This window comes from Sinocyclocheilus anshuiensis, unplaced genomic scaffold (genome assembly GCF_001515605.1).
Source record: "Sinocyclocheilus anshuiensis isolate Anshui unplaced genomic scaffold, SAMN03320099.WGS_v1.1 scaffold423, whole genome shotgun sequence".
NCBI classification, from domain to species: domain Eukaryota; kingdom Metazoa; phylum Chordata; class Actinopteri; order Cypriniformes; family Cyprinidae; genus Sinocyclocheilus; species Sinocyclocheilus anshuiensis.
The window spans coordinates 1031169-1042593 of record NW_015549610.1 but is presented as its reverse complement, the minus strand read 5'-3'; the positions used below and the strand labels follow the sequence as shown (position 1 = coordinate 1042593).

General features: G+C 37.4%; 2 protein-coding genes across 2 annotated transcripts in view; both read left to right on the top strand.

Moving 5' to 3' along the window:
* Window positions 1–3588, top strand: part of LOC107659201 (SERTA domain-containing protein 2) — a 17259-nt gene extending 13671 nt beyond the window's left edge. The window contains exon 2 of the mRNA XM_016448060.1: window positions 778–3588. Within this exon, the coding sequence (XP_016303546.1) occupies window positions 778–1483 (706 nt within the window). The 3' untranslated portion in view covers window positions 1484–3588. The remainder of the gene's footprint in view (window positions 1–777) is intronic.
* Window positions 3589–7395: 3807 nt separating this feature from the next.
* Window positions 7396–11208, top strand: LOC107659164 (activator of 90 kDa heat shock protein ATPase homolog 1-like). Its single transcript, XM_016447998.1, has 9 exons — window positions 7396–7828; window positions 8938–9128; window positions 9215–9297; window positions 9384–9501; window positions 9589–9680; window positions 9880–10005; window positions 10145–10246; window positions 10404–10455; window positions 10706–11208. Exons 1-9 carry the CDS (start codon window positions 7587–7589, stop codon window positions 10876–10878), a joined length of 1179 nt encoding a protein of 392 aa, XP_016303484.1. The 5' UTR covers window positions 7396–7586; the 3' UTR covers window positions 10879–11208.
* The last annotated feature ends 217 nt before the right edge of the window (window positions 11209–11425 follow it).

Sequence of the window (11425 nt, the reverse complement as noted above, 5' to 3'; positions counted from 1 at the left end):
CCACACATTTTACAAGATTATATGTTTGTCAGTGGTACTGAGGATCTGCAAATCATTCGCCATCGTCCTCAGTCATCTCTCCTTACTCTGTTTATGTGGTAAGCGAAATTCTATGTACTGTAGGATGTAGCAGGCAACCGTTACACCGTGTCTACACGACAGTTGTCGTGTCGCGCCGCATCAGCTAAAGTCTGTCTACACTGGACGCGACAAAGCGACCATTGAAAATCATTTGAAATTTGTGTCAGCACGTCATAAATAGAATGCGGCAGCAGTTTACTGTCAGGGATTTGTCGTGTCGTGTCGCATTCAGTGTAGACCGCATCACTGATTATAATGAGTTCTATAGACTGATCTATATATAATAAATCTCTATTATAGATCAGTGGTTCTATAGTATTTTGTCGCGCCACGCCACTCGCGTCTGGTGTAGACACTGTGTTAGGAATCGTGTTTTCCCTGATAAGGATTCACACTTCGGGCACACCCCCTAACTCTTTATTTGTCATTGATCCACCTATGGCATTGATTGTTGATTTGTTCGGTGATGAGCTCGACAATCTAGAGGCTTGTGCAGTGGGACTTACTTGGGGAAAAAAACTTTGTTGGTGGTGCATAACATCCCTCTGATGTGTTCTTGCAAAATATATTATTGGATGAAGCTTAAAAAGCTTGAATTGCAAGTAATATCATATTTCATTTCACTGCAAGGTAGGTCAGCGAAAGAAACATTCCTGTTCTGTTTTTCTGAACTTCCCTTTCTGTTCTCATCTCTAGGTACATGTTGGGCCGGGGGGTGAAACGTAAGCTGAGCACATGTGAGGACCCTGCCCAGGACTTGCCATATCCTCAGCAGAGGCAGCTGGTGCTGGACTTGTGTCTAGACAAGCTACAAAGCTGCCAGCAGCGAGCTGAACCTAGCCTGCACCGTTCGGTCCTGTTGGCCAACACCCTCCGCCAGATTCAGCAGGAGATGAGACAGGAGGGGGAAACCTGTTTGCCACCAACCCCTCTCGGCCCCTCGCTCCCTCTCGCCTCCACCCCACGCCACTTCCCCGACCTGCCACCTGTGCCCTTAGACTGTCCTCCACCCCTAACCGGAGCACTGTTCCCTTCATTCCCCCTCATGACAGCTGAGGATGAGGAGGTCCAGTTGTGCGGCACTGAAAACGAGACACTTTTGCCATCCCTTGCTGGTGAGGATGACACAAGGTCGTTGGATTCGCTTTTCAGCTCTTTTGAGATTACTAATTCCACCAGCTACTTGACAGACTTGCCGTTGGATGACATCTTTGAAGACATCGACACGTCGATGTACGACGACTCTGACATTTCGGTTCTGGCGTTTCCTGCGCAGAGAAGCAGCGGGGTGGACGATGGCCTCAAGACCGTTTCCTGCTGCACATCCAACAGCAGCCTACAGCTCTGTCTCTCAGACATCAACGACCTGGACCACATCATGGAGATCCTGGTGCGCTTCTGAACCACGGCTCGCACCACAGTGTACTCATTCAGCCATCCCAATATTTTCTATGGGAAATGAATAATACAATGTGTTTTCTTTAAAAAAAACAAAAACAAATATTTTATCTATTTTTATACAAAGGACTGATATATTTATATATAATAAAAAGAAACTGCCTGACACTCTCACTGTAGGATAAATGCACATTTTTAAAACTTTTCAGATGGTCGAGCTTACGCTGCCATCCTTCAGATTTAAGCAAACCAAGATATTAATATGCAGGGACTTCGGAAACAAATACAAAGTATTACCATTGATGCTTATTTATATTGGATAGTGACTCAGTTGTATTTAAAACAAGGAGGAGATTGAAGAAAAGTGGACCGTGATGGACGCTTCATAGCTTTTGATGAACTAAAAGACATTTATTTTTTGTGATCTCCACTGTATTCTGAAGCATTACATTTACTGTCAGTAATTATGATAATCAGATCATGTCATGCACATGCAGCACTCACACTACCTCTCAAGATACCAAGACCTCTTTCTCTATACAAAGACTGCCGTTGTTAAAACTGTATTTGAACGGTTTCTCTCCAATAACTTTCAAAACTGCTGATTGTTTTATATATGGCTCTCTGTTCACAGGAAGGCCTCTCCTCAAATGTTAGGACTCAGTCCAAAGCTATAGCTGTAGAAGAAAAGCTTTTGTCTCGATCTTTCTATTCAACACCTTCTTTTCGAAACGTTTCTGGTTTCAGAACGAGCTGTTGCTTGCGTAAAAAGTGATCTATATTTTCTAATCACTTGGAATTTAATGCTATTTCTACTTTTCATGTACATGATTGTCAGACACACAGCCACCGTCGAATCCCTCGTATGAACATAGTGCCTACAACGGAGAATGAAGACTGCTGACGATGAACTGCACACTGTGGACCCGCACATAGACTTGCCTGAGTTTGCGCTCCTTAAGTGGGTTGTTTGCCACTTTTTGAGCATTTAGCATGATCCTCTGTCCTCTAAAGAAGCCATTACCCGAATGTGGGTCCACATCCCCTCTCTGCTGTCCTTCATTGTGATCTACACTGCAAAAAGCTGATCGTGGATGTCTGTGGATGCCTCTCGTGATGTCTCGAGGACCATTTCTGAATGTCCAAGCTTACTCGTGTGGAGCAGAACTGATGTCTCACCTGCTTGCTTTTTCCCTTCATCACAAGCCATTTCCACCACAACTTAGTTCTTAGTTACTACTCAAACGTGTGCGGTGGTAGACCAGAGCAAGGCCCTTGGTTTTTGACCTGTATTAACATCCACTGAACATTAAGTTGCTGCAATCGAATGCGAAAGAGCCACAAGCTGCTGTCTCCATTAAGACTGGGCAGAAACAGGGGGAGGGGAAGAACCAGAGAGCCAGATTAGAGTTAAAGCAAACAGCTCCTGTCACGTGGAGAGCCGTGCTAGTGGTGAACGCTACATTGAGAGTTTGACAACAGCTGGTATGTGTGTGTGCTCACACCAAGCCCCGCCCCCAGTGAGGCCCCAAGGGGCTTTGATCTCCTCCTGACCAATCATTTTAGTTTAAGGGAGGAGCTTTGTTCTCTGTCTGCTTTATGTGGAAAGGAATAACAAGTGGAAGCGGTTCTGTTAGCTCATGGTGGAATGTCTTCCTTTGCCTGTGGATGGCTCACTTTAATCATTAGTGGCTTGAGACATGTATGGTCCGAATTTGAGTTAAATTTAGACATTCCAACTAAAATAAATGAGATTTATATAATTTAAGAAAATACTAACTACGGCATTTGAGGTGGCAGCAGAGAAGGGCCTTTTGTTTTGTTCGGAACTAACACGCTCGTACCCCTTTAAACTCCCACCCTGCCTTTCCCGCTCACAAGACACATGCACCGCCACAGAGAAAACCTGACACTCGCAAAGTTTACACTCAGATTTTAGGAAACATGCTCGTGTATGATGGTAACCATAAATCAGAGAGATTGTATGGTGAGACCATCGGCATTACAACAGCGACCTGTTTTTAATGCTGAAAGATGTGGATCTAATGAGTGTGTAGCTTTTTAAGCTTTGTAAGCTTGATCAGTTTGTTTCTTTTTCTGTTTATTTGTGTGTGTAACCTTAAACCAGAGAGAGACTTCATGATGAGACCATCGGCGTTGCATTAGCGACCTGTTTTTATTGCTGAAAGCTGTGGATCTAATGAGTGTGTAACTTTTTAAGCTTTGTAAGCTTGATCAGTTTTTCTTTTTGTGTTGTGTATATACATTTGTATTTATATATTTTACTTGTGTTTTGATCTTTTTATTTGTTGTTGACTAAAGATCATGAGATAATATATTGCTTTTATTTAAGAGTGAGATATGATCAGTAGACTTCGGTCTTTAGGAGGTTTTATTTGTTTTTTGAAGTGTGATTTGTACTTCACCTCCTCTTAGTAATAATTAATGTGTACATATATAATGCAGAATTATGAGAGGTGTTTATCATTGGAATTTTTTGTAAAGGTTTCGATCTGTGCTGACCACGATGGGATGATCTTTGCGGTGTGTTCACTTCCCTTTGGACCAGGCAGTTATTTAGGCAGCTTTTTAAAAATTTTTATGCTAAAGTGGTTAAGGAGGAGAGCTTTCAGTTGTTGGCCTCATTTAAATGTAATGTCTCCTGTTGCTTGAGTTTCAGTCTCTTGAAGGACATTTGTTTCACAATAATCAGCCCCAGGAGCCTGTGGTTTTAAACTAGTGTTCATTATGCTTTAGTCTAGGAGCATGCATTGCAGTAATGCATAGAGCAGCGGTGAAAAGTGGTTTACACTGTGTTGTAAACTTGTGAACGGCTTACTCAATGTATGGTAAGTTTGATGTACCGGTTGCACAGAGAATACAAAAAGCAGCAAGAGTTTGTATTATCATGGTCCTTCTCAAATTTGCTTGGTTGTGAGGCACAAAACAGCAAGTTTTAAACATCACCTCATCTTGTTAATTTGGCAGTTATTTATTTTATAAGATAACCTTTTTTATTTTAATTATCCTAATGAAATTGTAATGTCAGAAACCTCAAAATGTCACTTTGTCCCAAGTGCAATATGAAAATATGAACATAAGCGCTGTCTTGCCTAATTGCAAATGACACAATGTAGTAGGCCTGTATACCTTTGAATGAATAAATGGCTAAATGTTGTTTTTTTTTGTAATGATGACTTTACACCCTACATTTTGTTTCTTCACCCAGAAACTGTCCTTTGATCTGTTTTGACTGCAGATTTTTGTGGGGTATGTAAATAATAAAGCATTTTCTTTTGCAGTCATTCTATGCAATACATCGTAGCAGGTCAGTATGTCAAATAAAAAATGGAAATAGAAACGTGTTATGTATTTACTCAAGATCTACAACCAGTCAAGCACACCTTTTAAGTGATATAAAACGGACAGTCAATATGGAGTAAACAAGGCAGTTAAAATAAAGAAAAAATAGGGACATATGTCGCCCCCTACAGGCAAAATAAATTAATGCATGTGAAGGGAGAGCGACTCGTTTTCTCGGAATTATATGCTGTATAATATCTTTCAGATACTGCACAAACATAAATGGTATATAAAACCGTGATACAAAGGTTATCACTTAAGTCTCATATAAACAAGCAACTGCATTAAAGATGAGTTTTAAACCATGATGCAACTCATAAAAATGAATTAAAAATTATTTGCTTTCCATGGATCTATTTGTAAAATTAGAATTCAAACTCTAAGATGGCTATCTGGAGGCCGTCTGCACTTGGATCGAATTGCTCGCAACAAACAGATGCATTAATAATGCAACAACATGTATGTAGAAATCTGCTCTCCACCACCCCATAGTGTCTCAGCCATCTTACTCTTCTTATTTTATTTCTCTCTCAAACAGCTGGTGTTTAAAAGTGCTTAAGTATTTCAATTGCCAGGTTCTTCCTCATACACCACTGTGTGCACCTCCATCTGCCTGTTTGGTGGGTAGGCTACAGAGCTGCACTCCTCCTGGGATATCACTGCAGTTTGCTATGCTTGATAGCAACTGCCAAGAACAACAAAGTCAGCATAGGGGTAGAAGACAAATTTGACGGACACAGGAAAACACCAATATGGCTCTCAAAGTCTTCCTCATTGTGATATGGCAGCAAGATTGTGGTTCTCAGATAAATGTGATGCACATCTGATAGTATTCTTATTGGATTAGACTAGTTTATTTATAATGTTGTTATAAATGTTGTTACCTAAATTATTAGGTAACATAACATTTTTTGTCTCGTTGGATTAAAAATACTCAACATTTTTCATTTTTTAATAATTATATTAATTTGAACAATTATGAGCATGTTTATACAATGGGTCAAGGCTATTCATTTTTTCATGTATTAATTTTACATAACATAACAATGTTGCACACAAAGCAGAACTACATACTTTTTTCCTGTTTAGCTGATCTGATGGAGTGCATGAGATGCTCACCTGTCAGTTTGCTCTGAATAATTCATTTGATTTCCTATGTTGGCTATTTACTTCCAGAAGGTTCAAAAGAAATCAAGAATAGTCTTTGTCTGTACTGTTTATACTCTGTTTATATTAATTTAAGCAATTTATAAGGTAGGTATTTTGTCTTGTACTTTTAATTTACGTAATACATTTCCTTACATTACAAGACAATATATAGAAAATATGCCAAACCCTTAAACAACATATAATGTCAAGACATTTAAAGATATTTTAGATATTTTAGATATATGCACCTCAAGTATCAGAACAGGAGTGTTAGGGTTATGAAATAATCATACGACCATAGTAGCCTAAACTCATGACTAAACTATTTCTGATATGTCAAACTTGTCAGTTCAGTTTATTTTACTTAAGGCCAGATTTATGTTACTCCAAAGGGTGATCAGGCATGTTCCTTTGAAAGCATCAAAATCAAGATCTCTAATTTTATTACAGTGTGAGTTAATGACAGTCAAATGCCAATAATAAAGAATCAATACATTTTCTAATACAACAGCATGTCTTATTGAAGGCCAGCCTGAAGATCAAAGATCAGTCAGCGCTCTTTACCTTAGCTCCACCTGCTGGACATACTCATGTACTGACGACTAAAAGAGAACCTGTCACAGTTTCATACAGATTGTATTCTTCCCACACATCTAATTTTCACACTTGTATTGGGATCATCTAATACCAGAAAAATAAAAATAAAACCGATTAATTTTGAAGTAGGGTAATATGGATATGGTTTCTGTTCATTCCCCTCGGAAAATATACCATTGTGCATAGTAAGAAGTTTAACTGCCGTATTTGTATTAAACCAAAGTAAGCATATATACAACCATTGGTAGCTCTTAATTACAATGGTAAGCTTGTATAATGTTGCTAAATATGAATGGCTATTTATAAAAAAGCAGACTAAGTCTAGTCATCTCATTTCTATTGAATCTTTTATGTCATGTATTTGAATATATTTTGTCATTACGGATTTGTAATGAAGCTACAATTTAGTAGGCCAACATTTAAAATATATTAACTGTAATGTGCAATATCAAAAAACACTATAATTAAAATTATGACCAAGTACTCAATTATAAGTATAATAAAGTACACGTGTAGTACAGTTGAAGTAGAGTTGTTTATCATATAGCCTATACTTGTAAGATATAAATACACTAAGATTAAATGCACATTTAAGATATGCACATTCAAAACAATTAAGCGCTCTTGTTTTTCACAAAGGGAGCTCAGTCCAGTTGATAAATTAGATTTATGGCTGGTAAACAGTCGAAAGTTGAGATTTAAGGAGGGTTTCTTCTTCTTCCTTTTTTAACTAGGTAATGAGGATCTCTGGCCAAGAAGGTCCGCAAGTTTCTGGTTTCTAAAGGAAGCTTCTTCACCCAGTTCCGGTTCTGGGACTTTCTATGGGGGCTTAATAAAGGTCTAGGAGGACAGCTGCCGGCTAGTTAAGCGGACAACTAACCTCTCGACTGCTCCTTGACTATTTCCTCCCTGCCTCCTTTGGATTTCCTTAAGAGATTTGTTTTGTGCGTCTTATATAGGCATACTCGTTCGGTCCTTCACTGGTCCTGTATAATCTCATGAATATTTATGCTACCATCGACGCAGCAAATCAGCTGAGCTCCTTCTGCATACGTTTATTGTGTAATTCACGAATTTACATCTGTCAATCCCTACGGTACTATCCGGCATCCGCAGTTTATCGGAACATCTCAATTCCTTTAAATCACCTAAATTCTGTCATGGCCAAATGGGGAGAGGGAGACCCGCGCTGGATTGTGGAAGAAAGAGCAGATGCGACAAATGTCAATAACTGGCACTGGTATGTAACACGTGCATGTCGGCAACAGCGTGTAAACCACAAGTTTTTTTCGCCCTTTTGTTAAAATAGCTGTATGAAGTGTCTCTTGATAGATGAAATTCTATTTTCCAACTTCATATTTATTCATCTAGATGTTAATTGGTTTAAAATGCATAAATGTGTGGGGGAAAAGTATATAGATTATGTTACTGATTACAGATATCAGCATTATGACCATTCTATACTTTAAATTATCATTTTAAACTATTTAATATTCTGTCTCAATGTGCGGTCAAAGACCATACAAAAACAGATTTAGAAATGTTTGCATCGAGAATGGCATATCATCTCACAGAAAACGTAAAAACTGTTTTATATTTTACAAATACTGCCTACATCTGATTCTTACAGCCATTAGGTTAGTTTTTCCAGTGTTTGCAGAAGCCTCTGGAATGTCCAGTAGTTGAATGTGAGGGGTTGGCAAAGTCTATTTTTGGAAGTACATGAATGTGAGACAGAATTAGACTCAGGGTGTTCTGATGAAAAGCAAACCGAGTATGACTTTTGAACTGTCCCATTTGAAATGTGTAAAATGTTACTTATCGGAATAAGTTATTTATATTATATAATTATCTATATTATAGTTTATCTATATTATCTCTTGCTCTCTCAAATGCACACACATGTGTGAGAGAGTGTTAATATAGATTACTATTATATATATATATTAGTGCTGTCAAACGATTAATCGCCCGCTTGGCCCGATATATGAGTGTGTACTGTGTATATTTATTATGTTTATATAAATACACACACATGTATGTATATTTTTAAGAAAAAATATGTTACGTTTATATATTAAATATATTTATATGTGATATAATTTATATGAATATAAATATATACATGTAAATATATGTAAATATATTCAAAATATATGCTGTATGTGTGTGTATTTATATATACATAATAAATATACACAGTACACACACATATATTATGTAAACAAAAACGTTTATTTTGGATGTGATTATTCGCGATTAATCGTTTGCACTACGTGCTGTCAAATGTGTGTGTGTGTGTGTGTGTGTGTGTGTATATATATATATTTTCTTAATCGTATACCACAGGACAGAGAGAGATGTCACAAGCTGGTCTCAAGATGCAATAAATAGCCTCCTTCTTGGGCTTCGTGTAGAGGGTGAAGAAGGCTCATGCGAGATCACAGACGTCAGCAATATAGATGGCGAGGCCTCTATCAACAACCGCAAAGGGAAACTCATCTACTTCTATGAGTGGGTTGTTAAAGCCTCATGGACTGGTGAGTCAAAGTTCTGTTTGCACACACAACATAATAATTGAATGTAAAGGTGAAATGAAAGACATGTTTTTTTTTCTTCACTGTAGGTACAAATAAAATGGGAATCAAATATAAAGGCACTGTGGAAATACCGAATCTCTCTGATGAAAATGACATGGATGACTTAGATGTAAGTGAACCTCTCTCCCAATTAAAGACTCTTTCAATACGAGTGAGCATGTTGAATGAAAATCTAACTTATGTTTGTTTGTACAGATTTGTGCTAGACTTTGTAAAGACCAGCCAAACACACCTCTGACTGACCTCATGAGAAAGGAGGGAGTCAAGAAAATCAGAATGGCACTGGGCAACTATGTCAAACATCTCAAAACAGGTGATGGATCTAAAACGTCATCTATTAGTAATTTCTGCTTTGTTTTATTTGTGCAGGTCATCACATTCTCGTAACTTGTTTTTACAGAGTTCTCTCAGGGTATGATTTTACCAACAGAAAGCGCATTCAACAAACAGAATCAGGAGACACAAGCCAAGGTCAAACTAGACAAAACCCAAGTAAGTTCTCGTTAATTTTTCTGGTAACACAAATATATACTAGACAGTATGCTGGTCATACATCCACCCTGTATTTTATGTCAGTTGCAGTCACACACACATATTTTCATGCTTGTTTTTGGATTCAAGTGATATTTGTGCACATAAATATTTCAGCTCTGTATCAAAATTGAGTATAAATGTTTTGGTCCCCCCACAGATTGGATCCTCCACAACAAAAAACGGTCCCAACACTGGAGTTAAAATTTCAACAGTATCTTTGACTATGAAAGACACCTTTCTTACCTCACCAGAAGAGTTGTACAGGGTTTTCCTAAACCAAGAGGTCAGAAAAAACTCCCCTCTTGTCTTGTAAATCCATACAAATGCAGTTGAAACAATAAATGTGTATGTATCCTGGTGTTCTTTATGCATAGATTATTTGATGTTGAACTCACTTGCTCCTTGTTTTTCCACGTGTGTAGATGGTACAAGCATTTACACACCTTGCTGCCTTTGTGGATGGGTGCTCAGGTGGCAAATTCCGGCTGCTGGAAGGAAATGTTCATGGGCAGTTTGCAGAACTGGTGAGAATGAACCTCTTATAATGGTTTTTAACTGTTAAATCAATTAATTTGGTTTAATTGATTTATCAGGTGAGAATTTCATTTTTTATAGTGCATTTCTCTATTGACGCATAATTTTCAACATAGATTTTGTAAAAATTGCCCATTTCTCTTTCAGATTCCAGACCAGAAAATTGTCATGAAATGGAGGTTTTCAAGTTGGCCAGCTGGTATGGTTTATTATTGTATATATTAATGTAGTATTTTGTTATGAACCCACATACTACTTTAATATTAGTAATCATAATATTTTTCTATATTATTTGGTTTTTATTTTTCTGTGTTATTTGTTTTGTGTATATTAAGGAAAGTCTATGAAATGTTTTGCTCATTGTTGATTGTTTATGGCCAATGTTCATCACTGTTATTGGATCTGTTTGCTTTAATCTGAGTTATGATTTCTTTCTAACTCTCTTTCAGGACACACAGCAACTGTCATTTTAAACTTCATAAATCAAGGTAGTGAGACAGAGCTGATTCTGGAGGCCAGAGGAGTTCCCAGCAATGAGGAGGAAAGAATGAAAGTGGGCTGGCAGAGATACTACTTTGATGCCATTAAACAGACGTTTGGTTATGGAGCACAACTCCGTTAAGCCAAAGCGCATGTTGTGCCATGCCAGAAACTCATGACATAATACAAATAGATTTAAAAAAAAAACACCTGTGAACATGAAACACTTGTATTTCCTGCCTGCGCTAGTTCATTGCTGGATTCCCGTGCCCGGATTTTTTATTTATTTATTTATTTTTTTTGTATTTGCTATTGCATTTGCATTAGAGCTTGTCATGTTTGAATGTAATATGTATGTTTGAATGTTATGTCTGGGCATTCCGGATATAGATAATGAACTATTTAAAACTGTGTATTTTATAAGTGACATTTTTTTTCTGTGATGAAGCAAAAGTCGAATTGATTGTGTAATCATGATACCTCTTAAATACATTGTCAAATCTGTGTTGTAATAAAACAAGAGATAAATGTTTTAACTTATACATGTTTTAACTTATAGGAACCATTATCGCTTATGAGTGTGGACTATTAAAATATTTGTAGACTATTTAAAATATTTATTTCTAATAATAATATAATATTTGATAACTCCCGTACTGTTTACTTCACACTCGGCTGAAAGAGAGTCA

What these genes read in the sequence shown, in the direction of transcription:
- LOC107659164 (XM_016447998.1), top strand. Translation starts at nt 7,587, where the DNA reads ATGAATATTTATGCTACCATCGACGCAGCAAATCAGCTGAGCTCCTTC. An exon ending in GGGTTTTCCTAAACCAAGAG is followed by an intron (nt 10,006 to 10,144) that starts GTCAGAAAAAAC and finishes CCACGTGTGTAG; the next exon opens with ATGGTACAAGCATTTACACA. An exon ending in ATGGGCAGTTTGCAGAACTG is followed by an intron (nt 10,247 to 10,403) that starts GTGAGAATGAAC and finishes TTTCTCTTTCAG; the next exon opens with ATTCCAGACCAGAAAATTGT.